At 51.8% G+C, this 24,963-nt stretch overlaps 2 protein-coding genes across 9 annotated transcripts in view; both read left to right on the top strand.

Annotated features, from left to right (window-relative positions):
• Window positions 1-24,963, top strand: part of PRKAR1B (protein kinase cAMP-dependent type I regulatory subunit beta) — a 164,654-nt gene that overhangs the window by 106,887 nt on the left and 32,804 nt on the right. The gene's annotated exons all lie outside the window — the stretch shown is intronic.
• The window catches only part of PDGFA (platelet derived growth factor subunit A), a 120,183-nt gene continuing 116,766 nt past the window's right edge, over window positions 21,547-24,963 (top strand). For all 7 annotated transcript variants that reach the window (XR_010885835.1, XR_010885834.1, XM_067306408.1 and 4 more), the window contains exons 1-2: window positions 21,547-22,083; window positions 23,182-23,278. Coding sequence is in view for 5 of the 7 variants with exons in the window: in XM_067306408.1 (XP_067162509.1) it covers window positions 22,021-22,083; window positions 23,182-23,278 (160 nt within the window). In the remaining 2 variants the exon portion in view is untranslated. The remainder of the gene's footprint in view (window positions 22,084-23,181; window positions 23,279-24,963) is intronic.

The following is a 24,963-nucleotide window of genomic DNA, read 5'->3' as shown; positions in this document are numbered from 1 at the left end:
CGGTGCCTGAGCCGTTGCCCCAGGCAGCATGTGGGGCCTGTGGCTCACGCCATGCGGCTTCTCCGCGGTGGCCCCACACAGGACTCTTGGGCGGCTCCCTGCGTCTCAGGGAGATGCAGTTTTCCAGCTTTCCATTTCTGGAGTGTGTTATTTTTCCCCCTTCGCTATGATTCAGGCGGGAAAGACTCATCTTTCCTGAGAATTACTCACATTATGTAGTAATCAAAAGTGACCACTCTCTCTGAGGTCCTTCCAGAAGGACATTACCAGCCCACATTCGCCAGAAGAAGTGCATCTTGCCACTCCTCATTGTCATTCTTTTTTTGGTTGGTTTTAATTGTATCACAGCCATTTCAGGACTCCAGGACAAAAGTAAAGACTTTTTTTTTAATAGCAACTAATTGTACCTTTAGAGTTTTTTTACAGGACCCATATGGCTGACCATGCTTTAGGGTGTGGAGCAGCTCACTGTAAGAAGTCTTAAACATTCCTACTGCTTTGTGGCAATGGGTTCCTAAAGCTGAATCATCCCTTTGAATCCTCAGTCCTCAAGCAAGCACAGTCTAACACCGTGTTACCCATTCATGTGTTAGGGGGAGCCAAGATCTGCTTAAAAGAATAAAATAACTCCAAGGCATGTCGGCTGGTTTGGCTGTTGGTTGCTTTCGTTTTTCTTGCAGCAAGTGGCCTTGCTTCAGAAGTGGAGTCACCTCGCTAAGGGTGAAATTCCCTCTGCTGTGAAGGTTGCACAAGGTCTGTGCATCACATTCAGTTTTGAAGTCTTCAGTGGTGCATAAATCCTTTCAGTGACCCATTTATAGAGGAGATCAGGTTTGTTCTGTTTGTTCACCTTTCTGTGTAGCAGCAGAGAGAGAGAATATTATCTTGTGCAGAGGCAAAACCATGATGATCGCATTAAAAAGAGCCTGAGATCTTACTGCCTTCTGTTTATTGCAGTGCTATATGAATATACAGTCGCTGCAACTGCCGTATTGTCCTGAAGGACTGTTGTGGGTGGATGGAAGTTAGCAGGGTAGGAAGACAATTATTTATTGTTACACCATTGACCCAAAGAGCATTAATTGGTTTGAAAGATCACACTTTATATTTCAGAGACCAGCTTATCTGCTGAGAAGTATCTCCTCTTACATGCCCAGACATGTCTTTTTTTAAATTTGTTTTTAATGATATAGCAACTCTGACTGTATCTTATTTCCCCCTTCTTCAAATGCACACGCTTGCTCAGACACTCACAGGGATGTCTCCACAGCCAGAGTAACTTCTTTAGGTCCTAGTTCCCTCTGGGGAAGGAGAAGGTATTTAGGTACCAGTGTATGTGCAGCCTTGAAACTATGGGAAGGCATCGGCTTGAATGCTCCTCCTCCAGGGCGTTTCTGTGGCCCTTGGCTGTTCAGCAGGGTTTGATCCGGGATGCAGCATTTACACAACAAGCTGGCCTTCTCTCAGGAAAAGCTGCCTGGCCGAAGGGGCTGGCGCCTGCAGCCATCTGGTATTTTTGGGAAGGCTGAGGATGTTTTGTGCTTGATCAAACTCCAGTACCGGAGTGATTCGCCTGATATCTAAAAATCTGGATTCAGCTTTTAGAAAAGAAGCTGCACTTTGCCTAGGAAAGCAAAGCGGCATGAGTGGCTCGTTGGACATATGCTGACTCCTGTCTCAGGACTGCTCGGGTAACCATCTGAGGGCTTCAGTCCCTTCTGGCTATGCTTTAATCTTTGTTTTCACGTTGTTCTCTGCAAAGTAGTGCGCAGAATCTCTGCTGCATAGACACACGTGTCCCCATGCTCCTGTGCCTTTGCAAGTTAAAATGTCTAGAGTTCTCTTTAAAAAGTCACGAGTTTTCACAGAGGAAAAAAATAATCATTTAACTCAAGAAGACTGCTCCTATTCCAGTATAAACTGTCTCCAAACATGGAACAACATCGTGCCATTTGGTTCCATGGGCCAGCAGTGCTGAATGAATTGGCAGATGCTGCTCTTCTACATGATCGCTAGTAGCCAGGCTGTTAGAACAGTGCTGCTCTTTATTTCAGTTTTGGTTCAGTTTGAAGAGACCTGATTTGCCAAAAAAAGTGCCCCTAGCCGAAGCTCCTGCCCCTGATCTGATTAACTGGAGCCTGGCGTTGTAGGGAATTGCTGGGTGCGTTCACCCAGCCCTCGGTGGGTGCTGACAGTCTCCACTCGGCTTTTGCAAGGACTCACAGTTGGACACACAACATATAGACTGATGATGAGGTAGAGATTTTCTCACCACTGCCTGCTGTTACTGGTTCTATGGATGTTCATACTGCTGGCTCTAGGGAAATCAAGCCTTTCTGGGAAGTGGCTACTCCCTATCCTCTTTATACAGAAAATGTATTGTTATTATTTGAAAGCACTTTTGTATTGCTCTTAGACTACAAGTATGGCGATTGTTCAATTAGAAGACATCATGGTGCATAGCAGTGAAATACGACGTACAGTACCATGCAGTATGTATTTTCCAGATAAACTGTGAAAATGGTGAAATGGATCTGCAAAGTGTGGGCACAATAGCTGCTTTACATTCCTTCATATGTGTGGAATTTATACGCGCCACAGAGTGACTCTGTTTTGTTACCATGTGTTTAAGATAATCTGATGATTAGTTGTATTTCTGGCAGTTTTCGTTTTCTCACTTGTATCTGTGGTCCAAGCACAAAGTAGCAGAGACTTCGGATCGAACACGGCTATGAATTAGTGCTGGCTAAGCCCTCCCACAATTTATTTCCACTACGACACAGAGAGAGAACAGACTTAACAGTTGAAAAACACAAGAGATTCTTTCTCCTTCTCATCCCGGGGCAGCTCAAGCAATTTGCCAGCTAGAAGTATTTGGCTGCCTTTGCAGACTGTGGATCATTCGATCGAGACTTTCCAGCCCGAGGTATAGCTGCGCCGGACTCCCTCGCCCTGCAACCTGCAGCCCGAAACGCGCAGCAGCGGTGCAGCGCGGAGCCTCGCCGTGCGCCGCGGCTCGCGGGTCAGCTCGCGTAACGACGACGGCAAGCGTCGCTGCCAAAAAACAGCCCGCATCTGCTGCGCGCCGACTCCTGCGTATATTGAAAAGTCCCGTAATCAGGAGGAGGGAGTCAGGTCCTCGTGCGCGGTTTGTATTGATCTTGGCGAGGCCGACGGAGCTAGCTGGGAAAGCAATAGAGCTGCTCCCGTGCCTGGCAAGCCTGCGAGTTACCGCTAACAGCCACCGGCAGCGTCACACGCTCTGCTCCGCCTGCCGTGAGCGCTCAGATGTGTCCAGCACATGTTACGATGGGCCAGTGTGGGACAAATTACCATGAGATGGCAGGATGGCTCATGTCCTTGACACGTATCCAGTAAAGCATCACACCCTCTCCTATTGCCTGCGTTGCTGGCTCCTGGCCCAGGATTTAGCTTTTAATGAAGTAAGAGAAATACAGAATTAACTGAGGAGGGCTTTTTAAAACTTGCAGTTTAAGGGGGCAGGAGAAGGTACCAAAGTCGCCAGCGGTTCCCAAGGAGCATGAGAACGAGCCCAACAAAGGCGCTCTTGTACGAGCGAGGAGATGCCGCAGAACCTGTGTCTGGATGAAAGCTGCCCTATCAAAATAGCCATAAACAAACCCGCCTCCTCGGCTACAGAAAAGCTGTTGTGCCAGGAGCATATTAAATTGTATATGCTTTTTCTCAAGGCAAAAGAATTGCAGCAGTGACGGCAGCTGTGTGTGCTGGAGCTGAGCCACTGTGTTCAGCTAATGAAGGCCTTGCTGAGGACGGGGTGGGGGAAGGACTGCAGATGAATGTATTATTCAGAGAGACCCACACTGAAATGATCTACCGGCACTTGGGATATGCGGTAGGAAAAAAAAAAGTGATTGCCCAGTCGCCGAAAGCTAATGCCTTTGCCAGAGGGCAGCGCAGGTGATGGGCTGCGTCGCTTCCCACGCTGGAAGCAGCAGCCCGGTGGCTGTTGCCGGCTGCGGGGTGAAGCACGGTGCCTTCTTCCTTCTGCACGTTTCCCCGTTCAGTCGAAACCTCTCGCAGCAGAGCTGGGCTGCGGCCGAGGGGTCTGTGCTGCCCAGCGCGGGCGCAGCGCGCGGGCTCCCCACGAGCAGCCCCTGGCCGCAGCGAGCAGCCGGGGAGACGCAGGGCAACCCGGTCCTCCGTGACGCCGAGTTGTGCTGACAGCCGCCTGTCTGGTCACGGACGTCGTGGGTGAGTAGGAAAAAAGCGGCCTCATTCACGCCGAGAGGACGGTCTGGGCCCGTTTCTCCGCAGGCGAGGTGGCCGGCTGCCGGGCCCTGGGGGGAAGGTGCAGCCGCTTTGGGGTTCAGCGAGCGCCGCCCGGCAGCCGCCCCTTGGCCTCCGCAGCGCCCCGCGCCGGGGCTCCGGAGGGATCGCCCTGCCCTCCGCAACCCTCCGGATGTGGGCACGTCGTGAACAACAGCGGAACAGGATTTCATCTCCGTTCACACTGTCTCAGCCACCTGTGAAATGAATCTCGCTACCGGCGTTAGGAGCTCGTTGCTTGGCTGGGCGGAGGGTCTTTGAGTTTCCTTTCTGCCCACACTTTCCTCCCAACTCCCTGGACTGTGAAAGGTCCAAGCCTGAACGCTGCAGCCCCTGCACAGAGCAGACACATACGTAGCACCCCTGGGAGCCCGGCTCAGCCGGAGACCTTCTTGAGCATGGTGGGCATCTAAAATCTTTTCCCTCTTGTGTCATAATTTCTTTGTAAGCAACGTTGAGTTGTGGGTAAAGAGTATGGGATAATTTCCCATTCATCCCCAAATTTAGAAACTTCAAGAAGAGTACGGTGCTTTCCTTATTAACTCAGGAGCGTGCAGCTCACATAGACCTTCCATAGGAGGGAGCAAAATAGAATAGAATAAATTCCGAAAGGACAATTTCTGTGAAAACACCTTCCAGGTGCCTCATCAAAGATCGGTTATCCTCAGGCCATGTAGTTCAAACGCTGCAGCCAGGAGACGGGATGGAAGAGCCTGACACACATTTCAGATTAAACTCAGTCACTGCAGCTGTCCCATTCTTCAAGGCAGAAGAGGAAATTTATGGCTCTCGTGCAATGCGAGCAATGTCCTGTGAGTGCCCACAAGGTAAATGCCCTTTTGTGTCTGAATCCATTCTATATTTGAAGTCATCGTGCGTGTCGGGCTAACATGATTCAGTGAAAGAAAACCCATTTTGGTTGCTTTTTAAGCAGATTACAGCAGATTAGCTGACTAATCTATATGGAATCCTCTCTCCAACAATTTCAAACTGTAAACAAATCCAGCCACTTTTATACTGTGGATAAATAGTGACTACGGATTAGATTAAGATTAGCTTCAAATGATATTTGCAACAATGGTTTTATTTTGCGATTTACTGCCTTTAGTAATGTAAAACCTTTTGAAAGAAACATACCTTCAACAAGGCACGAATTTCAGGCAGATCAGCTGTACAATAGTGTGTAACAGAGTATGTGCACAAACGGAAATTAAATACTTTATTGCCTAGAGAGGAAGGAGGCTGCTGGTAAGATACTAGCTACCAGTACAGAATACAACGGACGGATCATCACAGCATGGCAGTAAAAGCTTCCCCAAAAGGTCTGACTTAATGTTAGTACCTTACGGCTGTTATTCACAGTTGGTTTCTTAGGTGCGGAAAAACCTGTATACAGCTTGCAAGCGATGGGCATTGGATGGATGCTGTTTAATATTCTGAGTTTTCACCTGCTGAGGATGTTCAGCGTGAGTGGAGTTGTCCCTGCCTGTGACCAAGTGACTCCTAAGAGAGGAGGCAGCCTTCGTAACCAGGCAGTTCGTCTTCCGAAGATCCGGGGTTTTCGTCCTATTTCCAGCTGTACGGGGAAACCTGAGATGCGCCAGAGCAACGCTTAAGACCCCGTCGCTGACCCCAGCGAGATCCCTGCGAGCCCAGTAACTCGGCTACGTGAAAACTCCTACATTTGGTTCCCGAATTTAAAATGTAAGCAGGGAGGTGAGGATGGGAGTCCCTGGTACGATCAGAGAGCTGGGCGGCGGAGGGACCTAAAAGGTCCAAGAGGAAAGGCGCCGTGGGGCGCCGCGGGCGCGGGGCGGCGGGAGCAGAGGGGCTGCAGCCCCTCGGGGTGTAAAGCTCGGCCCTTCGGAAGCCAACGAGCCAACGGCCCCTGTTTGAGGCAGCACCTCCAAAGGGCAGCGCCGGCTGTGTGCGGCAGCACATCCCGCTCCGAATGCCCCGCGCAGCCGGCACCGGCCCTCGGGCCCCGGTTCCCAGGCTGGTCCGCGCTGGCACCGCCGTGCCGCGGCGAGCAAAGCCGCCCTCGCACGCCTCTGGATGGGACGCGGGCGGTGTTGTGTCTACCCGGCTAGCACAGGAATGCTCAGTTTACAAGACAACGGCTTTTTAGGAAGCCAGAAAGAAGTTAAACAGCCTTTCCAGATGGAAGATTGTCCCTTTCCACCCTTTGTATAATTAGGGTAGCTTCGCTCTCCTATAAAGAGACGATCTGTTTAATATAAGCGGTTTCCACAGTCTTCGCAAATGAGTATCCGAGAACTGGCTTCTGATGTGGTGTATGTTCTTTTTGATAGATTTGGGTTATGGGAATGCTGGTTACACAGGCAGGGAGTGATTCATGCTGAAACCATCCGGCTGCCATCTGATCCACGCTGCCGACCCAAAGGTAGAGCAGGCTGCTGCCTGTGCTGTGTTAGTGCTCCCAGTCTCAGCTGGTCAGTGCTAAGTTAAAACTGCAGAAAAATCAGTACAACACAGAAAAGGAAAAGGCTGCATTTTACAGGAGAGGTAATTCTTACCAGAACAACCTTTACATAGCGAGCCGTTGTTTTTTTTACAGTGATGTCTCGAGACCTCACCCCGAAGTGCTCTGTGTAAGGAGCTGTACCAGCACCTTAGAAAAAGCAGGTCTCCGTGAAGTGCGTCTGGTCTGTATTTGATGAGAACAGAGCAGCACAGACAGTAACTGGCTGCTCTGTGTTTATTGCTCAGCTTGGAACTGCCTTGAAAAAATCCCATCCTTCCTGACCTGACTTCAATTTTGTCTTGATAGTGCTTGCAGGACGAAGCCCTTGAACATTTACAGATGGGGGAAAGAAGTATGGGGAGAAATATCATTCTCCCCTACGTTTTTTCCCTCTGGCCAGGCATTTTGAAGTCCTGTTGGCATTTGAAGATCCCGAAATCAAGCAAAAGGGTTCTGAAACCGCCAGGAAAAATCTGAAAAGGGAGCTGCTCTGAAGGAAAGGATCACCGTCCTCAGGCTCAGATGCGGTGCCTGGTGTCCGTGTCCCACCAGGGCAGCTGCATTGCGGAGGGAGGAGAAATGTCCTGTGTCCAGCACGGCAAAGCAATGCCGCGCAACGGAGCAAGCGCCCGTGGCGTGGCTGGCCGAGCCTGGGCCTCGCCACCGCAGAGGCTGAGAAACCTTTGAGAGTGAGGAGGTGGGTGCTGCAAGGTGCCCTGCGGCACGTGTCCGCACTGACACTTGTCCTGGGGCAGGCGAGGTGGGATTCTCCTCCTCAGAGTAAGCGCGTTCCCCTTGGGCTTTCAAAACTTCTCCAGGACCTCTGTGAGAGCAGGGTTAGGCTGCGAGCCAAGAGCTTCGCTGCAGCACATACCTTTGCTGCCATGTAATAAGCAGAAGACTCAAGGCTGCTTTTTTGCTTGCAGGTTTTTCCCCCTCTGTTGCTCCTATTTCTACCATGCATAAAACCAGAAGGACACTTGACGTGTCCCCTTTTATATCAAATTTGTAGTAGAGTTATGGGGGTTCCTTGGCCGTTTAATTTGAGTTTATTATTGTCAAAATAAATTCAGTCACCAGGGATCACAAGTGCAGGAATCACGAAAAAGCCCTGGAGATGGTGTATGAGCCTGCTGGTGCCGGAGCGGCGGCCGCAGCCACCGGGCAGCCGGGGCATGCCGTTGGCGTGCCTCCTCCACTGGTGTCCGGGGGGCTCTGAGCTGGGCCCGTGCCTCTCGGGGGACATGGGCGCGCTGGGACTGAGCTATGGGGCCTTGGAGGGGCTCCATAACAGCCTGCGTGTCCTTCCCGCGTGAGGTCGTCCTGCTCAGGGCCCGCTCGGCTCCAGCAGCCGGTGTTTCGCCGGCCGCGTACCCACGGCGCTAGTAAGCCCGGCTTTACCTGCGGCCATTCACGCTGTTGCGCGGAGCACAAAACCTCTCGGATTAGGAGAGAAAACAAGGGGCAGCAGGAGGGACGCGTATCTCTTCTGATTCCACATGACTGCATCCCTTTTTGCCTATCGCCAGTTTGTGGCCTTGGGCAAGGAATAATCTCCAGCTAAAGAGTCAACAAGGAAGCCTCACTGGGCTGGCGAAAGGACGGCCAAAGAATAGCGGTAGCAACTCCTTCCTTAGATAACTCGGCGTGCTTTCAAGATTTATTGCCTTTATCCCCATTTATTGCCAGCCTGAATGTTTCAATTATCTTTTTATGTTTGGCATTTCCCTAACAAGTAATGTTATTTTGTTGCTTCTGTTTCAGCAGAGACAGAAAGGGCCTTGTTTTCCAAACACGACACACACACGCTGAAAAGCGAGCGGATGATCGCAAAGCATATTTGGTCTGCCTTGGTGATTTGAAAGGTTATTAGCCGACCTCTATCTCATCACCTTAGCCCCATAAATCTAGTGAAGGCTCCATTCTTAGCCCTTTAGAAATGAATCCTGTTTCCTCTGCAATGGACTCATAATTTTATTGCTGACCTTACCAATTAATTCCCATATTTCATTCAGTCTGAGTTTCTTAGAAGTTAACCCACTCCCTAGCTTGACTTTCTTGTGGCAAATTCAGCCTTGGGGTAACTCCACCAATAGCAAGAAGTTATATCAGCGCTGACTTTGACCCACGGTCTCTGCTTTTTGAATCTATTAGTATCTCAAGTTGCTTATTGGCATCAGATAGTTGTTTTCAAGATCTCAGATACCTTCAAGTCTTCCTCTTCAGTGCTACATAAACTCATAATAAATCACATTAGCTACTTTCCCGTCAGAATTCATAATGTCTTAAGAAAAACCTGGTAGGAAAAATATTCATCAGTTTGTTCTGCAGTACAAAAGGTCATTCTGATTGAACAGTTCATGAGAAAATTTCCATTAGGGGTGAAAGCATTCGGGAAAAATTGTGAGTTTCTTCCCTGCAACCATCAAAATATTTCATATTCTGACAGCTGCAGCTCGCCCCTGCAAGAGAGGACAAATCAACATGCTTTTCTGATGTTTCTGAACTTCAAAAGTTCTCATAAACACGTCCATACGTCTCTCCAGCGGCCGCTTTGGGGACACTACGCTGCCCGTCACCCTCTGGAACCCCGTTCCAGCTCCGAACGGGCTGTCGGGCAGAACGGCGCTCCCCGCTCCGGCTCGCAGCGGCACCACGCACGGTTTCCGTAGGGCAGCACCGGGGTGTGAACCGGGGGAGGATTATCTGCGTCTGGGCTCCGCACGGAGACGTACAAAATTAGATTATTAAAGGGAAGAAAAGCAGAAATACAAACCGATGAGAACTCTCCTTATGTCGCTGCCAAATACGATCCTTTGGCATTAGCAGATTAATCTAAACAAGTTCTGGCCTCCGGTTTTTAATCCGCTTCGGGTCCCACCCGTCGTCACAGGCGAGGCTGCCAGCCGGCCCGCGCGCCTGTCCGGAGGCGTCTGAGGGCTGGTGCCCTCCGCCGGGGCCGCGCGCCTCCCGGGCTCCCGCGGCGGGGCGAGAGCCACCGTCCCGTCGCCTTGCCGCTGCCCCGGGGCAGCAGCGGCAGGGCGTTTTCAGCGGGAATGGGTGAATTTGAGCTCTGCCTTCGCCCCACCTTTGCAGACGGGTGCAGCAGCAGAGCCGGCAAAGCCGCACGCTGCCCCTTGCCCGCGTTTGTGAGAGCCTGGGCTGCGTCCTCGGCAGGACGTGTTTGTCCGCACCCCATACACGCTCTTGGAAACAGCGTCGCAACAACCTGCGGGTGCCAAAATGCTTCTTTTTTAACATCAGAAATACACATGAAACCTCAGTTCCCAGGAGAGCGTGATCAAAGGAGTGTATTTTGGCCAAAGGGTGCGGACGGGTCAAAGCCTCGCGTTTTCGCCCGGCTGCGGGGCCTGCCGAGTGCAGCACAGGTACGGCGAGGGCTGTCTGCTCACCAGGGCTCGCCGAGAGCTGCTGTTAAACTCATTTCTAATGGAGCCTTTTCGATTATTTCCTATTCACTTGATACACCACCAAAATAGATCCAGTTCTCCCCTGTTTTAGCCTCTGCTAAAACCCTCAGACCACATCTTCTCCTATAACAAAAAGTATGTGGAATTGGCTAAAAAAGAAACATTCCTGTTCTCACAACACTTAAAAAAAAAAAAAATCCACTCCTTTCCTAAAGAAAAAATAGCACTTCTAAGACTTTATAAAACTGCTTCTGTCCAGAGGGCTCCTGAGTCAGATCAGCTTTGTCCCTTAACCATTGCTTTGCCAAGCCTCATTGTAAATTATTAATCGTCCAAAAATAGCCGCTGAAAATAGAGGCTAAAGGGAAGGCTTGATAACAGCAATGAGTATGACATAATTTATTTTGATCTGACTGAAAGTCTCGCCTGGAGCCTGCAGCCAAAAGCCTGATCTTTAAGAATTCAGGGCAGGACAAGGGCACGATAAAAGCCGTGGGGCTGCAAAGAGCAGACCGAGTGCGAGGCGGGGGTAAGCGGTATGGCCTGCTGGGAGGGGGACAAGAAGCAGGATGCATTTATTAGACTCCATAAATAACCATGAAAGGGAGAAGGAGAGGGGGAGAGAAATCCTGCAAACCAGCTGAACTTGCAAATGTTTTTGGCATGAACTCACGAGGGCAAATGCAAAGCTCGACACCCACCAGCACGCTCATGTAACCGCCACCCTGTGTGGACGTCCTATATATATATATATATATATATATATTTATATATATATGAAAAGAATGAGATCGCAAGGGGATTTTCCTGTCTGTGAAAGCCGGAGCAGGAAGCCTCATGGGCCACGTTACCCCCCTGCGGGAGTTCGGCAGAAGACTCGGGGATGGATAAGGGCAGATGCTGGGAGATGCGGGTTGAGGGGGGAGCTGGAGAAAAGCACATTTTTGCCGCAGCGCGGTGAGTCCAGGCAGGCTCCCTGCTCGCCGGCAGCCGGGGAAGGGGCAGCCCGCGGGTGCCGCGTGGGTGCCCCTGCCGCTCGCCCGGACGCCCCGACCCAGCGGCCTCTGCGTCCAGGTTGTGGGGCAGCGTGGGGAAACCCCACGCGGGCAGAGATGCCTGGAGAGAGAAGGACATTTTGTTGTGAAGGGGTTTTTCTTCTCCTTTTTTTTTTTCCAAGTTGCTTTTCTTTGCGAGGCTTTGTGGACAGTGTGGGCAGAGCCAAGTGGAAGGAATTTAAAGGGAGAAGCCAGTTCAGGGTCACAGCCTGATACGCGAATATAAACCAAACGATGGCTAATGGTACAAAGCGGATCCCCAGAGCCTGGTTGGGATCACAGATGGGCAGTGTGAAACCGGCTGCCGGGGAGCCCGCGGGAGGATGCTTGGTGGTGTGGGTCCTCCAGCCGGGAGCCCCAGGGACGTTGGCAGCACATCTCCCACCCGTGGGAACTGAAAGGGGAGCCCAGGGCTAGCAGGGACAGGCAGGAGGGTTATTTTGGTGATGATGGGCTCAGGAGAGATGAGGGACAAACCAGGCCAAAGCCAAGGCGCCTCGCAAGGAGAAACAGGTTCTTGGCTCTGTTGCCTTCAGGTATGGTAAAGGTCTTTAGCAGAAAGGAGTCTGAAGCACTGTCAAACTGTTGTGGCTCTGGTAAATGAAACCTGGAGGTCTGGACTGCTTTTCTCCTCTTCCGTGTGCAATGACTTCAGCACCATTTCACTCTCCTCTGGCACCTGCTTCTTTTTTCTTCATTCATAGCTAAATTAGAAAACAACCATCAGAAGGAAGGAAGACTAGACCACAAGAAATTGTAACTCAGTCTAGTATGGCCTCTTGGCTCCTCTGTGCATGGCCAGGTTTTGTTCTCATACTGTTTTTATCCTCGGGACACACCAGACACAGATTTCTCGTTTGCTTTTTACGCTTTCTGCCATGTTTTGGCAAAGCTTCCCACACCTTGAGGAGCCTTTCACGAGGCTGGTACACGTGCGGTCAAAGTCAGGCCTCTGGGAACGCAGAGTTACCATCTTCGGGAGACAGCTACTCAGATATTTTCAAAATAGCTTGAAAGCTAATTTGGGAGAAAAGGAAACGTGTTCCCCGTGGAAGCTGGCCAAGCGGGCAGTGCTGGAAACTGCATTTCCCTCGCCACAGCCCATGCGCGAGCACAGCGAGTGTCACTGGGACAAGCCATTCCTGTGCAGCCGGTGGGACTGCCCCCTCTTTGAGGAGACCACCACATACCTCTCTGGGCCTCCCAGCCAAAGCAGGCGGTGTTTCACAAGGGAAGTTTTTCTGGCATGACCATATGTATGCTAGAAATTGGACTGAGACCATGAAGTTCACTGCAGGTCAGAGCTGCATTTCGAAGCAGTGACGTAGAAGTTAAAGGCTCCATAGATGATTTCCAGTCTCTTGAGTCATCTGGCTCCCTATCACTATTTTATCTTTCTCAAATGCTGCAAATGCCAAGGCCTTGTTCTGGCCTAATGGCGTTTCAAATTAAATCGACGGCCAGTTTGAATTACACAGCCATGAAGCAAAGAAACACAAGATGCAATGCAGAAAGTCCCTCCCAGCCCAAGTTTTCTGATGGCATTTATGGGGGTAGACGGCTGCAGGGCGTTGGAGGGAATTCCAGCTGGACGGGAGAGCAGCAGTGACACAGCCAACCCCTACGGAGGGTGGGACCAAGCCATACGGCGACCGGCCGGGGAAGATGTGGTTATGAGATCAGAGAGGGCCTGGGGAAAGTCAGCTGAGAGGTGTGGAAGCCCAGCGGGCTGCTAGCAATGTGATGCTGAGATGACCATGAGATGGAAAGGGTGGAGCTGCTTCATGCTGGGGAAAGAAGCAGACCCATCCTGATGAAGTCAACAGACTACTCCGCGCTTGCGGTTAGTCATGTTCTTCAGTGCTGGGCTGAATCTGGGCTGTGCTTGCACCCTGCCTCTGCATCCCTCAGAAAGCTGGGCCTGAGTAAGACCACACAGACACCGCACACCTCCAGAGGGAAGTGATTAAGCCGTGAATAAGATCCACCAGCTGCTGTGTTTGAGTGTGTACATACGCCATGGAACTACAGCAGGAAACCAAACCTTCAGCCAAGGCAGCCTGGGACCAAAGGGGAAACCCCCACGAAGGACCAGGACAACAAGCCCGAGACTAAAAGCATGGGCAATGGAAACAGATACCACACTAGCATGGATATTTGAATTTTTACATCTCAATTATAAACACAGGAGGATAGAGGGGTAGTTTTGAAATCCTTCTCATTAAGTAATGCCCCCCCCCCCCCCCATTTCAAGGGCAGCTGAGCACACACAACTCTCAAACACCTTCGGGAATTTCTGCCTAGCTTCAGTTAAGGCCCTACAAACGTAGGGTATTTTTGGTAGAAGCCTACGATAGCCGAATTCAGATTTGGCCCTTCCCAGTTTCTGAATGACTTGCATGCCTGGCCGCAGAATATTTCAAAAGTCTTTGGTAATTACAGTAGAAGACTAATTCCCTGAAAAGTTTTATCACTGACTTCAGGAAAACCAGAGTTTTACCTTGGGTACTGTTAAGGGCACATGTTTTCTCAGTGGCTTTGAACTCGGACATAGTTCCACCAGCTGCGCTTGATGTCTGCATTTACAGTAAAAGTAGAGGAGGTTTTTCAAACTGCATCAATCGCCATCTGGCCTTTTTCACTTCCATAGCAGCGACTAAGAGCGGTCGGAGTTAAAACGGCAGCGTTTCCAACCCACAGGCCTCCAAGTGCTACCCTGGACGCCAGACATGCCCCAGCTGGACGAGCACCCCGCTGCTCCCGGGGCTGCTGGGGTGAGGTGAGGCATCGGGGCTGGCCGTGGCGTTCCTCCTCTCTGGCATCCAGGGAAAGTGAAAAGAGACAGGAGAAAGCGGGAGAAAACGAAGGGGCGGGGGAGATCTGGAAACCATGAACAGGGGAAAGAATGGGCAGGAACAAGGAAAAAATGCAGGGAGAGGAGGAAAGAAAGAAAAACTCATAGAGAAGGACCAGGCGATAATAAGACCCGCGATACGAACAGAAGCAGCGCGAGCGGTTTAACGCTAGCAGGCATCGTGGCTGGGCTGTTGCCCGTGGTATTTAACTTCACAAACTAACCCAGCCATTATGCACCCAATGATCATTAATGCAGCAGATGCAGCCAGACATACGTAGGAGTGTGTTAATATAAGGCCTGATGTAGAAACCACCTGCTAGTTTGGCAGGGTGTCTCAGGAAAGATACATGCGGCTCATGTGATTTTGCAGTATTTACAAAGGTACCTATTGCTTTCTCATCACACCATGTGTAATTCCCATTTGCCTTAACGGGAGTTTCATGCAATGATGGTATAACAGAGACACCGAACTGGAGTGAAATGGAGCTGGTCCCATTTACACTAGCAGAGAGGCTGACGTCTTAAATGTTCCCTTTTTTTCCATCTGAAGTATCTAGGACACGGAGAGGAATTTTGCCTCTCCACGCACAGCACCTAGGCTCCAAGGCCGCCTTGGTTGCAACGGCTTAAGCTCCTGGACGCCTGCAGGAATTGCACCGATGGCACGAAGCTATGGGGGAAAGAGGCACTTTTTGGAGATTATAACAATATATGGCTCGCCTCGTCCTAATCCCAAACGTCACACCACTGAAACGCACTTGTGTCATTGCCGAAGCCGTGAAGGTGCTGACAGGCTCCCCAGGCACAAGATGCTCTTGCCCCAAGGCGCTCGCAAACTGAAGGCCGGGCTGGTCGCTGGCGGTTCGGCAGCAGCACGGGGCCGGGTTGCTTCCCAGGGCGGCGCGGGGACGGGGGCTCTGGTTCCCGCCCTGGGAGCAGGCAGCTGCGGTGATTTCGGGTGCCCCGCGCTGCCTGTCCTGCCGGAGCCTGCCTGCGAGCAGCAGCTCCATGGGAGAAGAAGTGAGGTTGCTCTCCCCACGGGTTTGCTGCCCTGAGTTAGTCGAGACACAAAGCCGGGATGCAGAGAAAGCTCTTCTTTTACCCCTTGTCTCTCGGCTTCCTTCTTGGTGTTTTAAAGCTTTTCCGCTCACCTTTCTCTTTTCAGATTTTCTTCTAGCCCAAAATAACTGCAGCAACACAACCCACTCCCTTGAATTTCTTTCTCAGCCTCACAGTCGCCACTTTATTTTGCCTTTTCCCAGTTTCGTGAAAGAACGCAGTCGCATGAATAACAGGATTATTTATCATCCTCTCCCTCCCCTTCCAGGATGACTTGCTGTTTATGGAAAGCACTCGAGTGCAGGAGAGATCGTGCTACAGTTAAACAGACAATGCTTAAAGGGCCATTCCCCGCAGTCCGGCTTAACGTGGCACTTCTCACTGTTTTCCCGTAAGGAAGGGCTCCTGTGGCCAAATGGATGGGTACAGCGTCACAAAACGCTGTTTAAAGGTAAACAAACGCTATATTCAGTCAGATGGGGAAGATGGTTCCGCATTTCACTTTTTGCAAGAAAGAAGAAATCCAGTTGTGGTGGCAATGCAGGGAACGTGTCCTCTGGGCTTCTAGGAGTCTCAGCTGGACCTGGGATACAGTTGGGCAACGCTAAAAACGTGCCCTGAGAAGCGGAGATGGTGGCTGGCGGATCAGAGGGGGCTTTGGCAATGGTTGCTCCCGGCTCCCCATCTGCAGCGTGCCCGCAGTCGCAGCGCGAGTTACTTCGCTTCACCGTGTCCTCTCCGCATTTCCCATTAGCGACGTGCCGAGCGGTTATGAAGGCGCTTTATTGGCTTTGAGTGAGAAACTGCATAAGCACAAAGTATTGAGATTAAGCAGTCGCAGGGCGCCGAATTCCCCAGGACGTTCGGATGGGCAAGGGATGCCCCAGCGTGGGCTGTCTGCTCTGCTCTGGCCACCGCCACCCCAGCAGCTATGGGAGGACCAGGCCATTATGTTTCCAGAAGATGTAAGAAAGTGAAAAGAAAAATGTACATAACTCTACACTAGACCTTTTGAAAAAAAAAGAAAAGCAAAGAAAAACAATCCTTCCATTTGCTCTTCTCCTTCCTATTAACTGGGTTTCTGTGACAAAAAGGGTCAGAAATTTAATTAGGAAACTTCACAGCCCTTGCAAACACCTGCAGTTCACAATAAATTAGCTATCCCACTACAGCAGTCACCGTATCTCCTGCGTCCTGCGGGAGAAGCTGGATCCTGCGGCCTCTGGTGTGTGCGGAGCCGAGGACGTGTGTATCGTTCTCGTGCGTTTTTATTGTAAGGGAGGGAATCTCACAGGACAAATGTGTAATGTTGTAGGAGCAACAAGGTTGCATGGATACCAGAACACAAACTGGGCTTGCACTTTGAGGATACGAATTCTTCCGAAGAAAACTATCTCACTGTGTTTGGATGGAGCTTAATAAAATGGACTGCTCCAAGCTAGGCCTCTACAGGCTTCCAAGTTACAAACAATGAAGAATAATATCACAGTTTTATGGTACTTAGCATGGCTGAGTTACATCCTGGATAGTCTCCACAGGATCGCTGCGACTGGCTTTGATTTGAGTCAGAGGAGCAGGGTTTTACACCCACATTGCTAAGGATAAATGAGCACGCCATGCGCAGGGCCCTGGAGGCCAAGGCCATGGCATATTACTTTCATTTACAAAGTCTACCGACCTCGTATACCTTAAACTGTGCTGGTACTTTAACAGTTTTTCAGCTGGAGGAACTAAGTATTACTGACAAAACGCAGCCCGTATTTAACAGCCGAATCCACCGGGCAGGAGGTGTCCTGGACTTGCAGCGATTCCGTTGTCCCATAGGGGTGGAGAGCCGGGAGCAACTTCCTACACCCACGAAAACAGTGCCCGGGGCCGGTATGCGAGTGGCCTAGCTTAATGCCTAAACATGGTATCTTGCTACCCGGGCTGGCAGGGCTGCGAGCGCGGGCTCCAGCTCTGAAGGTGCAGCGTGTGTCACGCTGCCGTGGCTCCTGCCAACCCACTGCTACAGGCAGAGGTGGGTTTTGCCCCCCGCTGAAGGCTCTCATGGGACCCATCCCATTCCCAGCAGAGCAAAGGGTCTCCAGAAATATCGTGGCTTGGAGTTATTGGCCCTCGCAGGCCAAACAGGCCGCAGCTACCTTGCGTATTCACCTTCCGCGCTCTGTGTAGCTTTACGGAGTCCTTTCGGATCGCTCCGCTTAACTGAAACCTCGTAGCAGATTTGCATCTTGTGATTATTTGAAAATTATCAACCATGAAAGCATCTGGGAAGCTGCACCAAAGAAAGTTTCAAAGAAAACAGAGCTCCGCCAGAAGGACGGAGCCAGTGAAGGGATCCAAAAGGAAGAGCTGGAAAAGGAGGAAATAATATTTGTAGGTGTAACAGCTGGAATAACAAGTGTCTTGCTTGTTCTCCTTGCATCTTGCCTTGCTGCTTTTCGTGGGCCAAGTTTCAGGGAAGAGCCTGGTTTTCCTGCCCTAAGAGCGTTCTGCGTTTGTAGTCCTGTGCCTGCACTTCACTCACACCTGGGACATCTTTGTGGCGCGTCCCAAGGCAGGTGCCAATCGAGCAAGAAGGAAGATGACCTACCCCTACCATGGGCACGTGCCTCTCTGAAACTACAAGCCAAAGAAAAGAACATTCAAAAACAGAGAGAAACCACCCAAAGTGGGTGAGCTTCCTGTGTCGCTTTCTGGATTTGATTTTCTGAACTTTTATCCCTGGTATTAGATCGTTCAGCACTGATGCTCAGCGATGCGGGGTCTGAAGCTCTGAGAGCATTTCTTATGGTCCATTGGTGGAGCCAGGATCCTCCCCGCTGTTGCTGTGTTTTCAGCTGCTGTGACAGGACATATCTAGCAGGATGCACTCAACTGCTTCGTATAGCCCCAAACAGCCCACTACCATAAAAGGAGGCCACTCCCTCCAAAAAACGACCCTAAAGTCATTCTGTTCTGATTCATTTTAATGTGATTACCAATGAGGCAAAGTCCCGAAGTGCCTGCCCTCCCGCCGCGGCTCGGCGGCCCCCCCAGCCCGTGCACCCTTTCTGCAGCCCGGGAAGCTTCTTTGAAACATGAGTTGGTCCCACCACGTGGCTCGACCTAGCCGTGTTTCTGACACCTGAGCCTGCACTGGTTTAAAGGAGAGGTGTAAACGGGGCTGGAAACCTGATCTGGGGGCACCCTGGGTTTATGCGTCACCGCTTGTGGAAACCACTCGTGCCACTGAAGTAGTTTCATTTTGTGTCTGTATGAAGGAGCTTCAGCACGTCCCCCCCGTGCCAAGTGCCGCGCAAAGCCTGAGGTCCTCCCTCTCAACCGTCTGTAATGTTCTGTTCTAATTCCTAACATTTGAGGGATTTTTAACAGTATGTGCAACACCTTTAAATTAGACAAGCACTATCTTGCTTGCTCCTGTTAAATACATAAAAATGGGTGAAACATAATTTTCTGATGCTCTGTTATTTGTACTGATTTTCTTTTAAAACTGTAAATGCCCCCCTGTCACTCTTTCCACATGTGTGGTTGTAGGTTCTACACAGAATATAATATTTCATGCATGGTTCACGCAGGTCTAGTAGACCTGTAGACTGTAGGAAGGGTGCTGTGCAGAAGTAAAGCGCTTTCTTTATTTCTCTTCTACAGTCTTTTTCATGCAGATATATCTTTGAATCCTTTAAAAACTCTCACAACTTTGAGCAAGTGCATTTTTATATCACCCAACACCCAAGGAGAAAATTTGTTTCATAAGCAGCGAGACAACCCAAGTATAAAGCTGCTTGCAGAATCTTTGTGTGAATTTTATTCACGTTCTCTGGTCTTGGTCTCTTCTGGGATCTTACATATTTTTCATTATTATCAAATATTTGCAATGATCCCTATAAACAGTCTAATGTTAAAAGCTACTCCAAGTGTAACTCGACCCAGAGGAAAGATGCTTATCTGAGCTCAACAATGACAGATTTAAAAAAGATGCTGATGCAGTATGTTTCTCATAAAATTGAGGGAAATGCAAGAAAAATCAAAACTGCAAAGACTTCTTAACAATAGATACAGTAGAAATTATCTCCACATTGGCTTGAATAGGGGAATATCACTTGAAAGTGATATCCCCCTACACACAAATACCCAGCAATGCTGATGCCAGATGCACATTAGCCAATGAATGAAGAAAGGAGAAGTAAATGCTCAGCGAGACCGGTACTGTCAGAATCTATTTCACTGTTTGGTAATTATTATTTTTATTACTATGACAACCCAGACCATAGGAGTTGTTTCTTTAACCCCAGCAAATGATAAGTGCAGATCAGACTTTTTTTAACTGAAGTCACCACTTTTTGCTTCTGTGATGTAAACCCCCATGTAAGAAAGTGACGGCAGCTACCAAAATGCCCTGCTCTGGTCTGTCTCCGGCTTACCCTGCCGGCCTGAGTGCGGCCAGCAAGGACGGGTCTGCTGCAATGTGGCACTCAAACCTCTTCTTTTTTTTTTTATCAGAAGGCATTTGAGAATGGCTCCACACCGGCTCAGCGTTTGCTGTTAAAAAAAAAAAAAAAAAAAGCATTCCCCTTTTTAAAGTGCTTCCAAATCTTTTACATCTCTTTTCCTTTTCTCCCTTTTCAACCCCCACCTTTTCCCCCCCCCCTTGTGGTCCTGGAGACCACCCTGTAAGTCTACATGACATCATGAGAGAGAATTAAACGTACTTGAAAGGCCACTTCTGTTTTGGTGGGAACTTCTATGCAATTGCAAAGTGCCCATTAAAGCACAGGTTGTTTCCTAGAAGCATGTCCAAGCCAGTAGCGTGCAAACCCCTTCAGGGCTTCTAGAAAGCATTCGCTTTTGAAATGCTGAAGGAAATTCAGAGATGAAAGGATAAGTCTCCCTGGCTGTGCATTTACAGTCTATTGTCTTCCATGAGGGATAGTATCACTCCTCAGTTGTGTTATTGCAGTTAATCCACTTAAATGCTATTGGATTTTCAGATGAGCTGAATTCTTTGCATCTGCTATTAAGATGCTTTGTTTAGATGAGAAAGGGCTGTTATTTAAATCACAATGAGTTCAGGGAGATGTCAGGGTGCAGCAGGCACCTTGTGCCAATGCGCGCCGGGGAGAAGGGGCATTTTCCCCGCGGGGCGGCGGGAGGCGGCGGGGGGGGGGCGCTGCCCCCGGGGGCGGCGGGCCGGGGGCGGCCGGGGCGCCGCGCCTCCGCGGCCGCGGCGGGGAGCCCCGCGCCCGCGCATGCCGCAGCCAGGTGCCGCAGGGCGGAGGGCGCCTGCCGCTCACGGCCGCCCCGCGCTGCTCGGTATTTTTTATTTTTTTTTGGGGGGGGGGGGCTTTTTATTTTTAAGGGAGGGGGAGTTTCTCCGTGCAATAAAGGCTGAGCTGCAGCAGAAAATTAAAAAATAAAAATAAAAATAAACAACCCACCGCCACCCTGTCTTTCCCCTTCTGCAAAAAATGAGGACCCCCCCCCGCAGGAAAAAAAAAAAAGAGAGAGAAAGCCCACGAACGCGACCCCTGCTCGGTGACGGCGAGCCCTCCCCGCCTGAAGGGGAGGCAGGGCACAAGGCGGAGGCCGGCAGGGCACAGGCGGCCGCTGCGCAGCGGCTCCAGCCCTTCGCCGCGCCGCCGCCCCAGTGCCGCAGAGGGCCGGGGCGGCGGGGGCTGCCCCGCTCGCCCGGCCCCGCGCCGGCTCCGCGTCTTCTTCCTTTTATTATTAATATTATTATATATTCCCCCCCCCCCCGGGGGTGGGCAGAGCCCCTCTGGCCGCGGAGCAGGGGCTGCAGCTGGCGGCACCCGCACGACTTGTTGTTTGCGGGGCTGGGGCCGGGAGGGCCGGGGGAGGGCCGGGGGAGGCGCATGGCAGGGCGGCAGCGCTATATGCTGCTCCGCCGAGCAGCCACGCTCCACACAGGCCAGCGCTCCGCAGCCAGCCCGGGAAGCCTCCCTCCGCCAGGAGTTGCAGTTCGTCTCCGATCCCCTTGGGATTTAAACCTTCTTGCATATATATATATATATATATATATATAATATATATTTCTTTTTTTTTTTCTCTTTCCTCCTCCTCGCTTTTCTCCCGTGCAAAGTGGAGAAGGAACTGCACCAAGGCAGCCAGCGAGATCTTGCAATATTGCTCCGATTTATCACTGCTATTATCCATAATTAATTATTATTTTTAACCTCGCCCCCAGCCGGGGAGGGAAGAGGGACCATTCTCAGCAAGAGAAACATTTCGATCCGTATCAATAAAGATCTTCTTTTTTTTTTTTTTTAATTTTTCCCTTTTTGCAGAAGGGGGAGAGGGTGGAGGGCAGCCTAGCGGGGTGGGGGAAAATCCGGCAAATAGAGAAATCCATCCGTCCTAATCCCGAGCGGGAGGCCGCGGCGCGGCGGGGGGAGGCGGGCCCCAGCGCCGCCCGCCGGGGGGGCGAGCCGCCCCAGACAGGTGATGGGCGTTTCGGCTGCGCTCCGGATCGACTCCTTGGGTTTCACTTTGGTCTGATCTAAGCAAATATGCAGAAGTACCGGCTGGTCTAGTCCTAAGAGCCAAGAGGAGCGAGCGAGAGCAGCAGAAACGAGAGCAGCCACGCTCCCGTAGCGAGGGGAACGTACAAACACCGGCAGCGCCGCGATTAAGCCACCGCCGCCCCAAGGCAGCCCCGGCCACCGCGGATGCGGAGCAGCCCCGCGCCACCCCGCTGTCTCGCCCCTGAGGGATGGTACTGAATTTCTGCGCGGCAGGAGCCGGCCTGCAGCTCCTCTCCATCAGCGTTGCCTTCCCTCCGTGTCTAAAGTGCATTAGACCGCGATGAGGACCTGGGCTTGCGTTTTGCTGATAGGTTTTGGCTACCTGTCCTGTACCTTCTGCGAGGTAGGTGAGACCGGCTGCCCGCGGTCCCGGGGCCCGGAGGGCGCCGCAGCCGGCGCCGCGGAGCGGAGCGGAGCGCAGCGGGCTGCCCGCCCGGGGGCCGCGGCCCCGCGGGGCCCCGCGGCATCTCCGCGCCTGGCCTCGCCGGCAGCGCTAGCGCTGGCCCCGGCCCCTGCCCCGGCCCCTGCGCGGCCGCGGCAAAAAAGCGAGTTGCCATTTCATGCATGCCAGAGGCGAGGGGGAATGACCGTGCATTCCGCTGCGGGGCTGCTGGCTGCAGGCACGCGTAAAAAAAAAAAAAAAAATATATATATATATATATAGCTATATATGTTATATTCGCGCCTCTCCGCTCACTCCAGTGCAAAGGGGCTGCCATTATTTGCACAGGGAGCGGAGCGCGGGGCCGCCGGGCAGGGCCGCCCCGCGGCGCACGGCGCTGCACGCCGCCGGCACCGTTAGCGAGCGCCGCGGCGGCCGCGGGAGCCGCGGGGCGAAGTTGGCTGGGTGCAGCCCGAAACGCCCCTCCGCGGCTCCGCGGACCGGCCGGCTCGGAGCGGGCGGGGGTCGGGCTCGAACCGGCGCCCGGGGGCGGGCGGGGGCGCGGGGCCGCTTGCCGGGGTGGCTACAGGTGGCCGCGGTGGGGCCGGTGGGGGGTGCTCGGCGCTGCCGGCGGCCGCAACTTTCGCGGGGACCGGCGCTGCGCAGGGTGGGAGCCGGCGGGGCCCCGGCGATCCGCGCCCGCGGAGCCCGCGCTGAACTTTCGGCCGCTCGGGCAAACTTCAGCCCTGGGAGCCCGCGGGGGTTCGCGGCCGGCGGCGGCCGCGGGGCGCAAACTGCGCGCCGGGCCGGGGCCGCGCGGGCCGTGCGCGGCGCAGCTCCGCGGGCGCGCAGCGGGGCGCGCTCCGGCCGCGCCGGGGCTCGGGGGGTGTGGGGGGGCTTCCCCCGTGCTCGTGCCCAGACGCCGTGCACCCTCCGAGCACCCCAAATCCCAGCCGCGAAGCACCAGACGCCCGGTGCGGTGGGGGCGGTGGGGGAAGGGGGGGAGGGAGGGCTGCGCGGGGCTGCGCGGTGACCCGCGGTGTGTGTGTGTCTTTGAAGGAGGCCGAGATCCCGCAGGAGCTCATCGAGCGGCTGGCGCACAGCGAGATCCACAGCATCCGCGACTTGCAGCGCCTCCTGGAGATTGACTCCGTAGGTAAATTAGTCCCGTCCTCCTTCCTTCCGCGCCGTCGGCCGCCGCCGCCCCGGGGGGAGGCTCCGCGGGCGGCCGCGGCGCTGCGCCCAGCCGCCGCGCAGCCCGGCTCGTCCCGGCCCCGGCCCCGGCCCCGGCCCCGGCCCCGGCCCCGCGGCGTGGTTTCCCGGGGAGGCGGCGGCCAAGGGGCCGACGGGGAATTGAAACTTCGGGGCGCTGAGGGTGGAGAGAGACCTGGCGACTCGCTGGCTTTCGGGACCTCTGCGTTGCTCAGCGGAGAAGAATTTCCATAGGGTTTAGCTGCTGCGCTTGCATCGCCCTGTTATCTTTAAACTACTGTCCTAGAGGCATTTAAAATATTTGAAACAATATTTATGAATGAAGTAATGTCTCTTCAAGAGCTGGGCTTTATTAAAAGGAAAATAAACCGTCCATACTGATTTTAAACAGGAACCTGCCTATGAAGCTTACCCTTAAAAATACACTTTTTCCAAAAGAAAATAGCGCAGGGTTATTTTCTGCATCATTAGGCATGCAAATGGGTGTAGTGAGAACGTGCAGTTCAAACAAATCGTTGCAGCAGTAAATCAGATCCAGGAGCACTGTATAGCTGGGTTTCTTATCGTTTGGTTTCACTTGATGCACTTTGGTCTTGGTGATTTCTTCTTAGCTGAGAGAGAATAAACCCGGCACCTTTGATGTGCCCAAGGGAAACCTGCATCTTTCTGAAGAACAAACATGGAGAAAAATGAATGAGTTCTTGCTTGCGTTGGTACGGGGCCATCTCCTTTTAAACCATATGCTGTGTATTTTTGTAAAGTCTGTGCCAGGTTCAATCACCTTCATTCAGTGTTGCAGGATCCTTCTAGAGTTTAACTCACTGATTTTTGTGTAGTGCTCTATTAATGAGCAGTAATGCACTAGGAACATGTTTTACAGACAGAGCTTTCAATTTTCATGTGATTAGGGAGTAAGCAGTTTCCCATTACACTGGAAATGGGAATATTTCTCTCTTGCACAACACTTTACCATAGAGGCTAATTGCTAATTACCAGATTTGTTGGCATTGGTTTAATATTTTTGGAGAGCAGTACTTCATCATTATTGCTTATCATTGCAATTAAAGAAGCTTTCACAACAGCGAAGGGGTATGCAATACATATTTCCCCACTCGAGACTGTTTTGGACCAGACAAGTGCACCACTGCTAAAATCTTTTTCCCAGTGAACTCAGTGAAAGGCTTGGCTGTTGTTGCAGGAGGGCTGGACCTGAGAGCTAGGATTTTAAAATAGTGCGTGTTTCTTCTGCCTTTCAGGCAGTATTCTGTAGCTACCAGAATATATTATTTTTCAAATCCTCCAGTGTAACAAGCACATGCTTCATTTTTAAATACCACTTGCAAGGAGAGCAAAAGTTCACATGGCTCCATTGCAAGAGAATCGAGCAGACGAGTGGAGCAACGGCGGGAACTGAATAAATTAGTGGATGCAGCAGATCAGAGACATTTATTTCAGAAAGTAATTATTTACCTCATGGCAAATACTAACCCGAGGATGCATGACCAAACATTGAGGAGGTCAGCCACAAGTTTACTGTTTCATTTTGCTCTTCTCCTGCAATTCATCAGTTTAGAAACCATTAGAGAAACAAGACACATAAATATTTTACTATTTCAACATGAAATAGTA

The sequence above is a fragment of the Apteryx mantelli genome, chromosome 16 (genome assembly GCF_036417845.1).
Source record: "Apteryx mantelli isolate bAptMan1 chromosome 16, bAptMan1.hap1, whole genome shotgun sequence".
NCBI classification, from domain to species: domain Eukaryota; kingdom Metazoa; phylum Chordata; class Aves; order Apterygiformes; family Apterygidae; genus Apteryx; species Apteryx mantelli.
This window is presented reverse-complemented; position numbering and strand designations above follow the sequence as displayed.